Source organism: Arvicanthis niloticus, chromosome X (genome assembly GCF_011762505.2).
Source record: "Arvicanthis niloticus isolate mArvNil1 chromosome X, mArvNil1.pat.X, whole genome shotgun sequence".
NCBI lineage: Eukaryota > Metazoa > Chordata > Mammalia > Rodentia > Muridae > Arvicanthis > Arvicanthis niloticus.
In genome coordinates, this window is record NC_047679.1 from 6,675,847 (window position 1) to 6,693,850 (window position 18,004).

Consider the following 18,004-nt stretch of genomic DNA (forward strand, 5'->3'; position numbering starts at 1 on the left):
TGCCAACAAAACACCTCTGAAAAATAATTTAGCCTATAAACCAGTTCACAACTTCCGTTTGTTTTAGTTCTTTTATGATAATCATAGCCACACCTCTTGAAGCCCATTTGTTTCAGTATGGTGTGTCTTTTGCTGTATTGTAGCATCCTCATCTATGAAATAATATAGACTAACACTTTCAATATCTGAACTATCCAATACAGTAGTCCTTTGTGGCTCTTCGACCATTGAAATGTGGCTCATGAGACTAGAAACTGAACTATTTCACTATCATTCATTTAAATGAGAATAACCACACATAGTTGTCCATTCTTTTATTCTTCTTTCTGCAAGGGACCAAAGTAAAAAGAGTGAGTTATGTTAATCTTGGCCCACTCTATTAGTGTTATTTCTATTGTTATAAAATATTATGATCAGAGTAACTTACAGAAAAGGGACTTTGTTTTGGCTTACAGTTCCAGAGGGATAAGACTCTATCATAGCAGGGGAGGCATAGCAGCAGAGCAAGAAGCTGAGAGATCATATGTCCAACCTCAAACACAAAGCAGAGAGAGCAAACTGGAAGTGGGGGAAGGCTGTGAACTCGCCAAGCCTATCTTAAGTGATATACTTTCTCTAGCAAGGTTCAACCTCTGCAAAGAGTTCTACCCACGGGAGACCAAGTATTCAAAAGCTGACCCTATAGGGCCATTTTTCATTCAAAACATCACAGTCACTTCATGTTTTTCCTCCTGGTGTGGCATGAAATACATCACAACACTGAGATATTCACTAAACAACAAGAAAACGCAGCTGATATGCTACTATGCATAGATAAATATGGTTCTTAAATTGCTTTGTCTTAAAATCTACAGTGTTACTGAAGATGGGGCCAGAGGATATGAAACACTCTTAAAAAAAAAAAACAGCCTATATATATATATATATATATATATATATATATATATATATATATATATATATATATATATATTTGAAACACTGTCTCTTGTATCCCAGGCTGGCCATGAACATGTAACCTTCCTGTTCCCACCTTCCAGCATTGCAGCTATGTGCTATCATTAAGCTATAGCTTAATGAACTTTTAAGAAACAATTGAGGAGGGGTTGGGGATTTAGCTCAGTGGTAGAGCGCTTGCCTAGCAAGCGCAAGGTCCTGGGTTCGGTCCTCAGCTCTGAAAAAAAAAAAAAAGAAAGAAACAATTGAGGAGCTAACTTTATAGAGTTCAGTGGTAGAGTACTTGTCTAACGTACACAAAGACATAGATCCCAGCACACACACACAGAGAGAGAGAGAGAGAGAGAGAGAGAGAGAGAGAGAGAGAGAGAGAGAGAAAACAAGAACAAGAGACATTCATACATCAACACACATGAACAGATACCCAGACCACACACGTACAGAGAGAGAGAGAACAAGAAGGAAAAAGAGACATTCATACATCAACACACATGAACAGACACCCAGACCACACAGAGAGAGAGAGAGAGAGAGAGAGAGAGAGAGAGAGAGAGAGAGAGAGAGAGAGAGTGACTGAGTTGAATAGGTCCATTGGGAATATAAACTCACCAATCCATTTGTTTAAACTTCTCATGAACGGAACTTTGCAGATACAACCAGACCTCCAAAGAAAGATGAAGAAAATGGCAAGAATTATTACTTTGTATCTCATGACCAAATGATGCAAGACATCTCAAATAATGAATACTTGGAGTACGGCAGCCATGAGGATGCAATGTACGGGACAAAACTGGAGACCATTCGGAAAATCCATGAGCAGGGGCTGATTGCTATTCTGGATGTGGAGCCTCAGGTAATGTCCGAGCCACCCTGAACCCACTCCGTCTTGCCTGCATGCTCACAAGCTCAGATTCTGAAATCCAAAATTCTATAAGAAAGTTTTGGGTCACAAAAGTAATTCTCTCAGCTTAAGTACTCAAGACCTCCTGGGTCACCAGTCTAGGATGCAAACTAACCTGTCATTGAACTCAGCGTATACAGCATGCATTTAAGAAGCAAATTATTCTCTTCTGCGGCTTATACTCAGAAACTCGGTCAAGTACCCATTTGGGTCTGTGCCTGCCAGAAATCCTACACTGACCTGACCTCAGAATGGGGCTCTGGCAGTTGTTATCATGGCAACACACCTCTGTTCTCATGGTACTGCCATGCTGGACCAGTAGAGCGTCTGCCAATATCTTACATTGATCTCTTGTAAGAAACTGATCCTGAGGTCCGGATATGAAACAGCCATAGCTTAATGAAAGCAAGCGTGAGTGAGCCCAGTGTTAGCTGGAGCAGGAATTAAGAACCGAAGTGGCTCTCAGCCTCTGCTGTTTCCTTTCCTGAGAGAGAAATGAACTCCAAGAGGACTCAAAAAGGAGCTAGATCCAAAGATGGATGGTTTGTTGAGTTTTGTAACCAAGTCATATGTAGGAAGCAATAGCAACGATGAAACTTGGGAAAGAGAAGGCTGAAGACTTCACATAGAGATTGGCATCGTGTTAGCTCAGCAGTAGGGTGGGCACATGCTTAGCATGAACAAGCAAAACAGAAATGCTGACAGCCTACGTTTTCATGCCTGAGCATAAGCCAAGTAGAAGTGGGCCTTAAAGCATAAGGAAAAGGACTCGGGGATGATAGACATCAGAGGAGGTTACAGGACAGGCTGGTGGGGACTCTTAGTGACTCCGATCTGCCATTTCTAAGATGGATCTATACCCCACAGCTTTTATCACTTAGATTGGAATAGGCATACCACCTGCTAGGATGTGCAGACATGCTCCTGGTTGAGCAGACTCTGCTTCAGCAGGAGGAGGCTTATGTACCTGTCCCAGGCAGGGAAAATCCTGGTTGAAAGGCCACTGCATGAGACTTGCTCTCAAAGCCATCCCTTAGTGCTAAAACAGTCTGTGTGACCTGGGCCCTGATGGCTCAGTTTCTGGGCTCCAAGATTCTAACCCATGGCCAATAGGCTCATCCATTTCCAGTCCAGCACCAAGTGGGATTCCTGTACTCAGAAGCTTGGAAGTCACAATGAGATCTGGTTAGGGGCTAGGGCGGTGTACAATAGTAAGATAACCACTGTAGTTTACTTAACGGTTAACTTGGACCTATAGAGAACTAAATATGATGATGTGTAACACAGATTGATCTTTGTTTAACTACTAATCCCTCCTTACTAGGGATTGGAAAAATCTTCTGGCCAGGGGTGGCTAGAGGCAAAGTCTCAATCCTGGTCCTGGTCTTCGACATCCTCTCCTTGGGTTCCACACTGGTCTTCACCTGAACGTCGTTTTCTGCTGGTAGTAATGTCTCTAGCAGTATGCTGGCTGCAGGGCTCCTCAGATCCCTCTGCATTACCTCAGGCCACTTCCAAGGGCTTTCTGCCTCCCCTGCTGCTGCTGCTGCTGCTGCCTCCGCCGCCGCCAACACCACCACCACCACCACCACCACCACCGCTGCTGCCGCTGCTGCTCCACTCATAGCACCCAGCTCTCCCTGTCCCCTGGCCCTTGCACAGCCATGCACTGCTCTGCACTGCTGAGCGGGAGTCCCATCTCTCAGCCTCCTCAGGACGTCCACAGCAGATCCTTTCTCCATTGCACTTGGCCCGGCACCTCCTCCTGCCAGGCACACTGGCCCCTGCTGCTCTGACTGCTGGATGAGCTCACCTGCACTCCTCTCCTGCTTCCTCTTTCTCCTCCTCTCACAACTGTGATCTTTCAGTTCCACTGACCCCTGAGGGCAGGCCCTAGGCATCCTGGCCTCTGCCCTAGCCACTATGGGGCTGTGGTTCTGGGGACAAGGATGGTCCAGGGCTATCTGGCCCCTGTATAGACTGGTTGACCACTCTGGTCCCAGGCTCTCCTGCCCAGTCTAGACTCCTAGCTGGATGCTATATATGGCAGTAGAACCAGGGATACTTATGGAGTCCATACTAACAGGGCTCCCCTGGGCCTCCCTGCCCTCAGCCCTCTCTCTTTCTCCAGGGCTGGGGAACACCCTCATCCTGCTTTCAGGATGTCTGTGGCCATGAGTGACTTACTTTCAGGCAGGGCCTTGTTCTTAGAACATTTCCCTCCATGCCCCTTCCTACCCTAGCTGGTTAGATTGAGGCTTTTACTGTATCTCTAACAGTCTGATTCAACACACTTGTACTGAGCACTAATATGTCAGGCTATGTGCCCAGAGACAAAAGTGCTAAAGTGAGGAGGAAATTCCTTCCTGTGTGTGCCTCAGAAACTATCCAAAGGAGGGAACGTGCCCTGTGCCTCTTCTTCTTTGAATCTATTCAACATCTACTCCAGCTGAAGCCATTTCTCCCATAGGTGGCTATCGGATTACCACCTAACACTGGTGCTCAGCTCACTTCAGACATGCCTAATGCTTTGTGCCAGCTTAGTTTATTGTAGACAATTGGGGCTAAGTTTAAGTACCAATACCAAATAAGAAGGTGTGGTGGTCCAACTTCAAACCTAGAGGACCCTGGTGTAATCCTAAGCTAGAACAAAATAAACCAGTAATCTGGCTGCTTTCGTGTTAGCAAGGGATTGCACTCCTGTACTGCCAGGCCTGGTAATCTAAAGGGGTTCGTTCCGTCAGTACCTACTGCCATATGTGAACAAAATGGCCTTAGTGGGAGTGACCAATAGTTTCCAGCTGGTAGAAAGTGAGCTTTGAACTGTGCTGGTTGGTTTTTTTTTTTTCTTTTTTATGATAAATCCCAACCTTTTGTGTCATCATAAGCGAGGTAACTCTGGGCACTCTCTAGGTCTCCCACCTTGTGCATAATACTACAGTTTAAACCTTGATTTTTTTTTCTTTTAACATATAGGAAATATATAGGGTAATGAAACCTGAAAAAATCTATAAAGCTCATTTTTCATGGAAATAAAACTATAACTCAAGGAATTAATCTATATCAGTAAAGCAGAAACCATAGAATAACTACTATATTATGTAATAGGAACTTAATATAATAGTTTTTAACTTGCACTGTATTCTGATTTACCAATCGGAAGCATTACAAGGTCAATGCTAGCTGCTGGGCATAGATGTACATACTTGTTAATACCCGTGCTCAGGAGGATAAGGCAGGAGGATCATTACTCCAAAGCCAGCCTAGACTGTATATCCAAATTCTAGGTTAAATATGGTTAATAGCAGATTATTTCTAGCTTTGCCTTGGCCCACAGGGAGAAAAGTTGTCATCCAGAGATAAGTCTCAAACTTAGTAGGAATCTTAAACTTAAAAAAAGAAAAATAGTCAGGGCCTTGGGACTTAGCTCAGTGGTAAGAGGTACTGCTTAGCGTGCAGGAGGATGCTAGATCTCCTCCTCAGTACCAAAACACAAACTAGAGCCAGAAGCTCTTCTGTTCTCTGGTTAGCGTAATGGAGTTACTGTGCTCTTCCCGAAGCCCCCGGGTTTGTGTACAAGAGCAACTAAGCTGCTTTCCTGTATACTTTGTAGCTTTACAAGCTACTTTAGTCTAATGGGGCCTGTCTGTTAGTTAGGTCCTTGGGTCAAATGACTTCTTCTGCCTTGGCAACGATAACCTGAGATTAATTCTTGCCCATAGGTAAAGGGAGTACAAAAATTAATTTATCTCCATATATTACCTCTTTCACAAGTGAATCTTTTGAAATCTAGTATGAATCTAGTAATTATTTGAATCTAGTATGTTTCCCATAATTTTTCTATAGAATTTTTTCTCTAACTCCCTCCCTCCTCTCCCCTCTACTCCGCACCTCTTTACCTTCTTCTTTCCTCCTTCCTTCCCTTCCTTCCTCTCCTCACATACAGAAAGATTTACCTGTCACTGTTAACAAATTTGTATCTCACCTTAAGAGTTCATCTTTAACTCGGTTGTTAACCGCCTGAGGGAGGGCCATCCTATGAGCAGTTCCATTTCCTATCCCTGAAGTGACTCCGAATCTCAGCTAAGCAGAGCCTGGACCTAACCTGGCTCCTGCTTGAAAACCATAAGTAGAACAGGATATGAGGATAGGGGTTATGAGAAACAAATGAGAAGGTGTGTAGTGATGCTGACACCAAGGCCTAACTAGACAAGTTGGGATTTGAGGAACATTGGAATTTTGTAAAATGCAGCAATACAGGATAGAAATAGAAGGGACATGAAAAAAACAGGGGAACAAACATGCTAACCACAGGAACTATTGTACTTATTGTGATGAGCATTAAATTTGGTCCTACACGTTGTGTCATGGGGGAGGGTACCAAAAACCTCTGGCAATGTGATGAACATGGCCCTCCTTGGGGATTTCACAGTTGAGTTGGGTGGTCCTCCTTGTCTGCTGTAGATTCAGGACAGCACACAGTGCATGTGTGGCTAATCCACTGGGAGCTGAACTGCTACTTTCCAAGGTGCAATCTGTGTGGACAAGCATGATGGCAGGCTAGAAATAGAAAACACCTACAGGATGTGGTGGGTAGCAGGGTGGCTAAGAAGAAGAAATCCATCTCCTACTTGTGTGTCATTGTCATTGTCCTCTGAGCTCCATTCAGTACAGGCTGGTAGGCCATTCCAGTGGGCACTCAAGAGGTAGCTTGGGGATAAAAGCAAGTAGGAAAGCATTCTTAGAAGGCGGCTCTGAGCCTGGGGCTTGACCAACAAAGAGACAGTGAGCCAGGTTCCCCTCACCCACCCAAAGACAGTATGTGAGCAAAATCTAAAACTAGAATCCTACTGCAGGCAGGACTTATACTCAAAAGTAAGAACCTTTAATATCAGATTGGATATTAGAATTCTGTGTGCTGAGATGGTAAGAGAGCAACAGCTCTCTGGTTAGACCTGCTGCAGACCAGGATAAATGTTGTACATATTGCATTGACTGTTTTTACATTTTTACTGAATCATAAAGGCAGTTTATCGTGTATCATATTGAGAATAAAAGAAACAACTGAGCAAGACACAGCCTTAGCCCTCAGACCACCCCCTAGGGACTGTTTCCAGTGGGGCTGATGGATAGATACTTCAGGAGCACACAGCAGGGCCTCGGAGCCCAACGGGGAACTTTCCAGAGAAACTGCCAGGTGTGCTATCATCAGCACAAGTGGATCAGGAGCTCAAGGTCCAGCTTACTCAGTAGAGTGCATGCCTAGCATGCATGAAAGCCAGGTTCAGCCCCCACCGCTGCATAAAGCCAGACATGTCTGTAACCCCAGCACTCAGGAGATGGAGGCTGGAGGGTCAGAAATATGGAGTCATTCTTCTCTATATGAGATCATGTTCAAAACAGAGCTTTTCAGAATCTGGCTTCCAGCGGATTATTCAACCAAGCAGAAAGGACAGTGGGAAGGAAAGGGGAAGTGCAGGCACAGGAAGCACCGAGCAGAAAGGCCAAGAAGCCAGAAAGAGCTGGACTTTTTCTAGGGCTGAAGGTTGTTCAGTAAGGCCAGTCTACCCAGGAATGGAGCAGAGTTAGACAGGAGTTAAACATGAGTCCCAGCCAAGGAACATGTTTTCCCAGCAATGTAGAAGCGGGCCGTTGAAGGGTTTGGAGAGGAAGAGAGAGTTTGCATCTCAGAAAGATCAGCTAGCAGTGGGTTAAAATATGGATTTAAAAGCCCCTAAAACTAGAGGCAGGGACTTGGTCTAAGGGCTACTACTATAAACCAGGCAAAGGATGGAGCAGGAGAAACAGGAAAGAAAACAAAAGCAAAGATCATTTATAAAGCAAAATACATAGGTAACAAAAGACACATGTTTGGTTCTTGTATAAAGAGCAGCAAGCAATAGCTCCAGGCCAATACAGAAGGGTTGTTTGTTTGAAGCCAGCTGGTATATACCTGTTTCTGGGGAAAGAAAACTAAAATTAAACAGAGAGCAGCAAGGTATTTCCTCCTGATGGCTATGAATCACTCACACATCAGTCATGTGTGGACTCCGTACCTGGATGTGGTCAGCCTTGTCCTGGAATGGATATTTATAACCTCTGAGAATATCATGGCTTCCCAGGGGAGGAACAGAAACAGTGGGCCTTCAGATAGTTGGTTCCTATGCCAGCTCATCACAGCCTAGGCACACATCTAAGCAAACTAATGATGTGCACAGACTTGCCACCTTTTGGAAAGGTACCAGAAGGAACCGCAGAGGGCCTTCCACTTGAATGCCATGTCCTCACATGGGTCAAGACATTGACCACAACCACACAGTGTCTTTAGTGGCAGGACTTAATGATTGCAGCCCTGGGCAAGGGTTTCCCTTTCTTGCTTGAGTCCCCTGGGGTTGGGGGACTTTCATCAGAAAGTCTCTAAATGTGACTCCAGCCCACACAGTGATGGTGGCCAAGATTTGCTCTCTTTGGTTAGCAACTGGCAGTTTGATATGTGACAAAGTGGGTTCCCGATCAAGTGTGAAGCCAGCCTGCAGATCCAAGTCTCCCCAGAATGCATTTCCCATCAACTGAAATTCAGGCTCCATCAAATCACCAGGTTTAAATGAACATTAGCCCACATATAAGCCGTGAGAGTCATAACAAACAGGTCCAGTTGGTCAGCTCTTCTTTTCTGAGCTGTTGTCCGCCCTTTAGGAGGAAAGCAAAATACAGCGTATAAAGTTGGTACATAACTTTATGTTGCCAAAAACTTAAGCCAAGGCCTTGATGTCTTCAGTTGGGTCACATTTTATAGGCTCCTCTGCATGTTCTCTCGGTTATTTCTTCTTCTAAGTGTCTTCCTTCTCCCGCACAGGCACTGAAGGTTCTGAGAACTGCTGAGTTTGCTCCTTTTGTTGTCTTCATTGCGGCGCCAACTATCACTCCAGGGTTAAACGAGGTAAGAGTGAACTTGCTCTTCTCTGGATAAGCACACTCTGGGGTAAAGAGTGTAGACGTCTTGCACTGAAGACACCTGAGTAAAACTCCGCCTTGTCCTTTTGCTGGACACTCTGATTCCCAGAGTACAAGGACCTCATTCAACATTGGGAATTAGACCACATGGGCAGGGTGTTTCTTCTGAGATCAGAACAGTAGACAAATTCCAGCCCCGTCCCTAGCACAGCAGGAGGTCTGCTCCAGGAGCTAGACCAGTCAGTAGGACAGCCTGTAGCCTTCCTTAATACATCTACCTGGGAATTCCAAGGGGAAAGCCCTTCAGTTCCCAAGGACCGAGGTGTTCCAAGCAGATTCTGCCTTCCATGGCAGCTAGTCTACTGCTTCCCTGACAGGATTGCGTTATAACAGTGGTAGCTTCTGGAGCCAAGAGGGGCTATAAAGAGTCTAGGACCTTGATGGGGCTGCCCAGGTTCCCTGGCTTGTGAAGACCTCTGGAGACTACCAAACCTATTCATGAGTTGGCCTGGGCAGTGAGCCTCATTTCTCACTTGCCTAGTATGGACACAGCCCTACGTTCTATTCCCAGACCCACAAAAAGAATAAATCCTGGGCGCTTTCAAGCCAACTCAAGTGAGCACTTGCCAGAGCTGGTCCCAGTTCTTACCAATACCACAAGAAGGTTATTCCCTGGGAAAGTTAGGGTGGCAGCATATGCTGGCAGTGTGATCACATCTACTTCCTGTGGTCCTGAGCTAGGAAGACACTCCTTGTAAACTTATCCTGAAGAGCATGATTCTGCAGATTCTAGAAACCAGCAGACTCCCAACTGTGTCCAGCGATCACTAACCCATTCGTATAGTACAGTCAGACTAAAGCTTGGAAGTTAGCTATGCCTTTAAGATTTAGGTTGACCTTTAGCGCTCATATTTTCAATCTCTGGTTTGTTTTTTGTTGTTGTTGTTGTTTGCTTTGCTTTGTTTTTGTCATTTCATTGGCAAAAGACATTCTTTTGTGAAATTCTACTTTCCCATGTGTGTTTGAAACTCCTCGTTGTGGTTAACGTTTTTCCTTGGTTACTATGTATTTTTCTTGAATTATCATCTTTGCTTTGTTTTTGTTTTTGTTTTGCCTGTTGTCTTGCCCTTTTACTCATTTTCCATAGCTGCCAAAATGGTGCAGAAAATTGCCTGTAAGTACCAGCTAGGAGGTGATGAAATACGGCCTGTGTCTTTTAATAGATGTAGAATGTAGACATTTGGTTCCCATAAATCCTTGCTTTTGCCGTTAGAATAAAGGCATTTTGTTTTCACTGAGCTAAGCCTGTTCACAGGCAAGGGGACAAGCTGCTGCAAAAGAAGCCAACAGAGCCTTAGAGGATGCAGACACAAGGGAGCTTTGTTCTTCTGCAAAGAGAACTCTGTCTAGCCATAAATTTTCTTGAATGTTTGCATCAGCCCAGCCTTCTGTACAAACCAGAACCTGCTAGCAGTGTCCCAGGCCCAGGACCACATAGCACAGAGGACACCCTCCCCCCAACGCCCCCGCACAGAGACTGACTTTTTAGAAATGTGCCTCCAGGGACTGGTGGGAAGCGCTCCTGGCTCTAATGAACACATTTGCTGAAAGGGGGTTTTGTTTCTTATGAAACTGAGCCACAGTGAAAATATTATGCTTTCTCAGGTACAAGCATCATGTGTGTATTTAGCCTCAAAAGGTGACTAGTGACTGAGGTCTTGCAACCATTGGGATAGTTAACACTGATCTTCAAAGCATGCTGTGTCCTGCTTTGAAATTCCTGTAGAGGGTGACTAAACCAGTAGACTTTGATTGGTCAGAGTGCTCAGATAAGGAACATTGAGTTCCTGGCTACTCTTGTGTCTGTCCCTGCACAGGGCTGGAATTAGTTCCTGCTCATACCCTTGCCAGAAAGCTGTACCCTCACGGAACAGGAAGAGGGGTTCTTAGCTAGGGCTTGGCACCCAGAACTCCTTGGTCCCTGAAGGTAACACAGTTTTGACATTCTCCAGAGATCAGACTCTGTTACCCTGAGCCCCATTTCCCAATCACCCAGTCTCTTGACAATAAATGTAATACTTCTAAAAATCCTAAAGGGACCAGTATCAGTCAAACAAGCACATGTTCTTTTAATAGCATTTATTGCCCATATACTATCTGTATGTCACTCTGCTTATTTCTGGGGCACAGCAATAGCAGAACACACATTTTTATGCCCTGGTTGAGGAGAGGGGTAGTAATCTAATAAACATAAAGTTATAGATGTATACATATATGAATATAGACTAAGGCTACTCTAGGCTACACTAAGACTCTGTCCCTGTCTCTTCTCAAGGGCAGGGGAAGCAGGTGTGTGCGTGCGTGCGCGCGCGCGCGTGTGTGTGTGTGTGTGTGTGTGTGTGTGTGTGTGTGTGTGTGTGTCTTCAGTAGTTTACAACTACCTAGTTTTGGGGAAGTAGGGCAGGAAATTTCTAGTTTGTTTCACTCACAAAATTAAAATTTGAATTTGGTCTTTGTAAATATCAGCATAAGAATTTAACCTATAAAAACAGAGGAACAGACCTTTCTGGTGACTCTTTAAACACTAAAAAAGTATTCAAGGTGGGTGTGATGGCACATACCTATCTAACACGTGGAAAGCTAAAACAGGAGGATTCCAAATTCCCAGCTAGCCTGGGCTACATAGTGAAACTCTGGCTCAAAAAGAAAAGCAATATTCATGGGACAAGCTTGAGACCCCAGGTTCCCTCCTGGTGTTGATTCAGCCGGGGGACATTTTGATAGTCTGAGGCCAGCTGAATACAGGGGTGTCATCCTACAGCAAGCCTACTTAGAGTTCAAGGCTTTGGAGTAGTTCTCTTAAGAGACATGAGTACATGTACAAACCCTGATGTTTTTCTGGCCATTTCTAGTATGGACCAACTTGGGGGGCATTCTTCAGCTGCCAGTTACTATTGTATGTGGGAAGTGGCCTTATTCCATCATTATTTATAGCATCCCGAAAGCTTTGCCTCTGGCATGAACTGCCGTCAAATGAGGGCCCTTATGAGCCATCACATTCCTAGAACACACTAAACCTTTTAAGTAGATGGAAGGAAATACAACTTAATTTATTAGCCAAAAACAAGGCTTGTTAGCACAAACACGGGAGACTCAAATGAGCTTTCCGGTCCAAAGGAAGAAGACTAAAAGTGCAAATCAGTCACACCAGCACTCCCACCAAAAAGGAGGTAGCTCTGGCTCTCCCTGGTTCAAAGGAAGGATGAAAGAACTGTAGCCACTAGAAACCCAAGCTTTGTGTGGTCTCCCAGAGAGGGCTCTGATAGGCTCCAGTAGGCCTGGGTGGGGGTTCTGTCTCTGCTGTAGTGTTGGTTTTGTCTACTTTTCACAGAGACCCCATTGCATGTCAACCAGTCACAGTTGCCAGTGGGAGTTCTGTGACCCTGCCATTACAGGACAGGGACCATCATTTCTACCACACAGCCATCTTGGCCTCATCCCCACCACTGTTTAGTTTTCACCTGTTCTAGCACTGGGATGGAATGCAGAAGGAGACAGACACAGACTGACTTCCACCTTGCATTTGCTTTTCCCTTCTCCCATCCCTCCGCCTCTCCCATGCCACCCTATGCAGGATGAATCTCTTCAGCGCCTGCAGAAGGAGTCTGATGTCTTGCAGAGAACATACGCACACTACTTCGATCTCACAATTATCAACAACGAAATTGATGAGACAATCAGACATCTGGAGGAAGCCGTCGAGCTTGTGTGCACAGCCCCACAGTGGGTCCCTGTCTCCTGGGTCTATTAGGCTTCTCCGTGGCTATCTGAGTATAAAACTGGGAGCCACCTCCTACATGGAAAAAGCCTCTTTGTTATCGGCCTTGTGTCAGCAGGTCATGGTCCCTAGAGACTACCTAGTTGTAGTGTGACCTACATTTATAATTATTGTCATGTCCGAATAGATAGGAGGAGAAAATCAATTACACACTAATTTAAAGAGACAGTATCTTTTTTAATCAGTTCTCCTAAACTTTAATAAAATGTATCTTTAAATGTATGTATTATTCAATCCTTTGGAATGTTATATTTTTGGAAATCATAGCTTTTTATTTCCAAGGCCCCTAAAAACTGCACAAAATAGATGCTGCTTTCTATAATCTATTTTAATAATAATAAACAATGATTCTGTTACCTTGACTGGGGGTGGAACACTACATTCTTTTTAGAGTCTGATTTTATGGATTGGAATACCTTTCTTTCCTTTATTTATTTGAAATGATTAGTCTAGTGATTACAAAACAGTCATAAATTTTTAAAGGCCTTTTTTCTCTCTCTTTTTTTTAAGTCCTTTATGTAACATCCAGATACTGTGATACTGTCTCTTTGAAGCACCCTGTAAACCTTTTAGAAATTTGAAGTTGGGTCTTGACTCTTAATGCATGTGGACAGTCGCGAGCGTTTATGCTGTCGGTGTGTCTGTGTTGGACAAAACAATCTGTAATTACAACGTACATTCCGTTCACGGGGCACACCCAGGGGAATAAGAATAAATTGCTATTATGACTAAGTTGTAAACCTATGCACATCCCTTGCATTTCGGGCAACTTTATAAAACAGAAAAAAAAGAAACTGATTTTTATTAATAATAATCATGTAGTGAAATGTGTTTGTAATTTTGTCTCAATTTAATTTGTTGTAGGGTGGGAGGGGGTATTGCTGGTTTCGCCATTTCAGATCTGTGTTGTCTAAGAGTATTAACGTTTTAATTAAGCAAAGAAATGCGGATTTTTAATCTGTATGTAATTGTTTTAAGCACCCATTTAAAGAGAATATACTGTGCAATGAAGAAACCAGTTTAGGCATTTGCTACAAACTGAATTATTCCAAAAGAATAATCTATAACAGCCCTGTAAATTCCTTTAAAAATGATAACTAACAGGACAGTTTGACCATTTTTTTAAATATACTTCATTGTATGTGTTCAATAATTAAATGCCTTTGGGTCCTTCATTTCATTATAGATTTGTTCAGGTCTCCAAGCTGGTAATCCTTTCAGTTTTAAAATTTGTTAGATGCTCACTGACCCATCAAAGGCCCAGGAATGAGTATCAGTTGGCAGGGCAACAAAGCAGCCTGCCAGTGCACAGCTTGGACCACGTCTGACTCGCAAGGCCACCTGTGGTCTCTCCTTCCTCTTGCTCTATCCCTTGGCACAGGGGAGTCACCTGTCCTTGAAACATTCACCATCTCATCCCCCCACCATGCTGTCAGAATCACTAGAGGAGGTTCAGGCTGGGGTTCTCAGACTCTTTGCCAGAAGTCACTAGAGTGTTTCCCCTTCATGTGTGCGAGGACAAGGCCATGACATGACTCTGGTCCTTGGAAACACACCATCACTTTCATTTCTTGCAGGTTAGCTGGCCTCCATCACTGTGTGCCTTGGCAGAATGAGTTCTGGACTGAACAGCTCCTCTTAGGCACTGAACAGAGAAGGCATTTTTGTGTTCATACTCCTCTCCTGTTTTCAGCATCCCACCCTTCCCAACTATTATTACAACTATTATACTATTTGGTTTCTGTTTGTAGACCATTCTTTGTCAGTGCCCAGATGGGTCACAACTTACCAACAAGATACTGTGAGAATAACTTGAGTTCAGTCCTGCAAGTGAGGGTGACCTAACAGCACACCAGAGACAGGCTCAGCAGTAGGCTCTTGCTAGGTGGAGGGAGAAAACTTCAGGAGTTGCTTAGGGCTGTGTAGTACTGACCTCGATCCTAATCAGTTCCCAGGCCAGACACCATTAGTGCAGTAGTACTGACCGTAAGCCACCCTTTTCAGTGGCTCAGTACCTGCTCTACCTCTTCCAGTAAAGCACAAAGAAGACGATAACTAAGATGTGGGAAAGAGAACCATTCCTCCCTCTGGTAGAATCCCTTATGCTCCCACTTGCTCTTGAGAGCAGCTCTCCAGAGATGCTGGCAAGACCTGTCTATAGCCATCTACCGTGTCTCTACAGGTAGGATGAGCAGAGTAAAGTGAGGCCAGCTGAAGTGCAGGTGACTACAGACTGAAAGAAGTACTCCAGGACTCAGGGGTCTGGGGGACTGCTCTCCTCACTGGCCTTCTGAGGACTAAGAGAAGAGCATAAGCAGGCATCCCTCCTGCCTTTATGCAGGTGGTGAAACCCTGTACCTAGTACACAGTGGCTGTCCCAGCAGGTCACCTGATCTTTTCCACCAATACACAGCTCTAAAGCAGTGTGCTTATGACCTAGAAGAGAAACCATCTCTGAAGTCGAAGTAGTATCAGGTCAGTTGTACCCCGAGCAATCAGAGGAAATTGATCAAAGCTTCTTTACTGCTTTCATTTCATCAGTCAAAACCACACACAAACACACACACACACACACACACACACACACACACACACCCCGATTAGAGCAAATGACCAGAGGTTGCTAAATCAGTAGTCAGTTGAAGTGTTGGAAAGCCCGATTGCCGGTCCTTTCTGTCACCCCAGCCCTACTCCCCACAACAGGAGAGGGAATATCTGGATCTCCTAAGTTCTTTGTTTAAAAGATGGAGTGAGCTGATTTTCTAATCATAAAGCAGTAATTACTTCTCACATGCAGCGTATTCCTATCTGAACACTGAAAAGGAAGGTGTCACTCAGTTTAATTCATCTGGAAGCTTCCCAGTGTCGAGATAACATTAGAACTTCTTTAGATGCACCCCATCAGGTGAGATGGCTTAAAATATCTGCTCAGAAAGGCAAAAAAAAAGAGTTGACCTACTTCTTGCTATTTGCATTCAGAAGGCAGAGTCTCCGGCTATTGGTGGCAGAATGTGTGAAGCTGCAGAGTTGCCCCAGCAAAGGAAGAGTGCCAGAAAGTAGTCCTCTCCTGTATCCAAGGCCTGGAGCAGGCAGGCAGGCAGGCGGGCAGGCCAAGCGTTTCTTTGAAGCTACTGTTACCTTTTCAAGCTTTTCTGTCTCGTAGTTTTGTTTTCCAATCAGGTGTCTCTTCATTAAGGTTACCAGTTTGTTCTTTGCAAAAAAGTTCCATCAACTAAACAGGAAACAAGGAGCTACCCAGAATGGAAACTGCCACTTAAGAGTGAGGCAACCCAAAGCATTCTCTTGTCTCCCACTGATGGGATGTTCCTTTAGCATCTCAGGTCAGTTTCTTACAACAGGGCAAAAATAAGCTTAGCTTGTCACAAACACTATGGAGCAAACGGCTTGGTTAGTGAATTCTTCAGGCTTGGTTAGTGAATTCTTCGGGCTTGGTTAGTGAATTCTTCAGGCTTGGTTAGTGAATTCTTCAGGCTTGGTTAGTGAATTCTTCGGGCTTGGTTAGTGAATTCATAATAAAGAATAGAGGGCACAATGCTAAGCATTCCAAAACCGAGCCCTGGCCACCCTCATCGCTTCTTGTTTCAGGTCAGCATTCTGGTGGTTAGATAGTGGTGGCTGTTTGTCAGCCCTGAGCACAGCCTGCTCCATCTGTTCTCTTCACAGAGCTATGGCTGCTGAGGCACACTGAAGTCCCTGCATGCATCTTTCTTGATGCCTTGTTTCTTCCTATGGCTTTCAGAGGGGCTGCATGCTCTTCTCACTGCTGTTTTTATTTGGGGGCACTTGCCCTTTTCAGACCCCCTTTAGAAATGGGGTCCCCCTCTCTGTGTGGCACCACTGGCTAAGGGACCATGTACTTGGGAGGCCTCATGTGTAGTTGGCTGTGCCTGGGCACTGCACACATCCAAGTTTGCCTTAAACTTGTGGGAAGTCTTGGGTTGCCCAGCTTACAGACTGAAGTCCAACTCTCACATCCATCTGGAAGGAGGGGAAGAGGAAGAGCCTCCAGCCTTCCCATCTGTACTTCTGTTGGTGCCCTCAGGCCACAGCAGCAGCAGCTATAGGAAAAGAACAGCACCATCTCTGGGACAGGCATCCTCAAGTCTTAGCTGTTAGAGGGATGGGAGAGAACACCCTGACTTCCCACTATGTCACCTGACCCTCCATTAACTCCCTTGAATGAACTTGTGCAAATGGACCAAGCAAAAGAAAATGGAAGGAGATGTTTGCAGCCACACGGGAGACCTCATTGCTGGCCCCAAGCATAACTCCAGCTCTGTGTATGGGCAAAAACTTGGCACTTGGCTACTGCTTAGAGTCCAATCCATTCTCTATAGCACATGACTGAGTAAGGTCCAGGGATGTCTTTCTGGACCCAGGAGAGAATCTCAGCAGAGAGACTTGTGCTTGGGAATAAAAGTAGGCATTCCTCCACAGAAAGTGGCCTTGCCTTTATTTTTCATTTGGCAGAGACCAAGAATTGGGGGGTAGGGGTTGATTTCCAGTCTTTGATGTCGCCTGGGATGTCCTCTGCAGGCAGGTGGTGCTGAGACCACAGCATTGTGTTCCAGTGCAGTGTAGGTGCATTGCCATTCAGACTCAGTTCTGGGGTGGTTTTGCATAAAGCTTTGCCAATGTGTTCTTTCTTTCTGTATGTATTATTGCCTTTTTATAAAAGGTTTTGAAGTATTGTCTCAGTGATAAAAAGAGAGAGATGTTAATGGTTGTTGTATATTTCACCGTATCCGATTGTAAGTATTCGCAGGGTACAGCAAAGCCTTAGCTTGCAAGAGGGGCTGAAGGGGTTGGAAAGGTTCGGATTCTTTGTAAATGTCCTGCTTTTCTTTCTCTCTGTGTGTATCTGTTTACATGCCTTAGCACACGCCCTCCCATCCCAACCCCTTTGCCCTGTCACCTGAACAACCACGAGGCTGGTGGCACTGCCAGCACAGTACAAGTCAAAAACCCTAATCAGTTATCTTGTGTGACAGGGGAAGAAGAGAAACTGCATAGTATTCTTTGTAGAATATACATACTTGTAGGATGCTGTGTAATGGGAAACCATAGACTTGGGCTTTTGTCATTTCAAAGTTGGAGAAATGTATGAATAAAATGTATAAAACATGAAAAGGCACGTGTCTCCTCAGATTCCAGGCCAAGAGCTTGGGAACAAACACCCTTTCATGGCATAGAAGAGGAGGGACGGCCAGATTTAAGCCCTCTGCATGACTAAGCTTTGCAGGCCTGCCCCAGAAAAGGTCTGTACCAAAGGGCTGGCTTCTACCCTGTCTGGGAAGAGCATGTCCCAGGCTCCTGATGTCCATCCTGGCTAT

At 44.8% G+C, this 18,004-nt stretch overlaps 1 protein-coding gene across 14 annotated transcripts in view; it reads left to right on the plus strand.

Annotated features, from left to right (window-relative positions):
- Positions 1-17,801, plus strand: part of Cask (calcium/calmodulin dependent serine protein kinase) — a 340,810-nt gene extending 323,009 nt beyond the window's left edge. For all 14 annotated transcript variants that reach the window (XM_076918412.1, XM_076918411.1, XM_076918414.1 and 11 more), the window contains 3 exons: positions 1,608-1,810; positions 8,715-8,798; positions 12,447-17,801. In XM_076918412.1, coding sequence (XP_076774527.1) covers positions 1,608-1,810; positions 8,715-8,798; positions 12,447-12,623 — 464 coding nt within the window. In that variant the 3' untranslated portion in view covers positions 12,624-17,801. The remainder of the gene's footprint in view (positions 1-1,607; positions 1,811-8,714; positions 8,799-12,446) is intronic.
- The last annotated feature ends 203 nt before the right edge of the window (positions 17,802-18,004 follow it).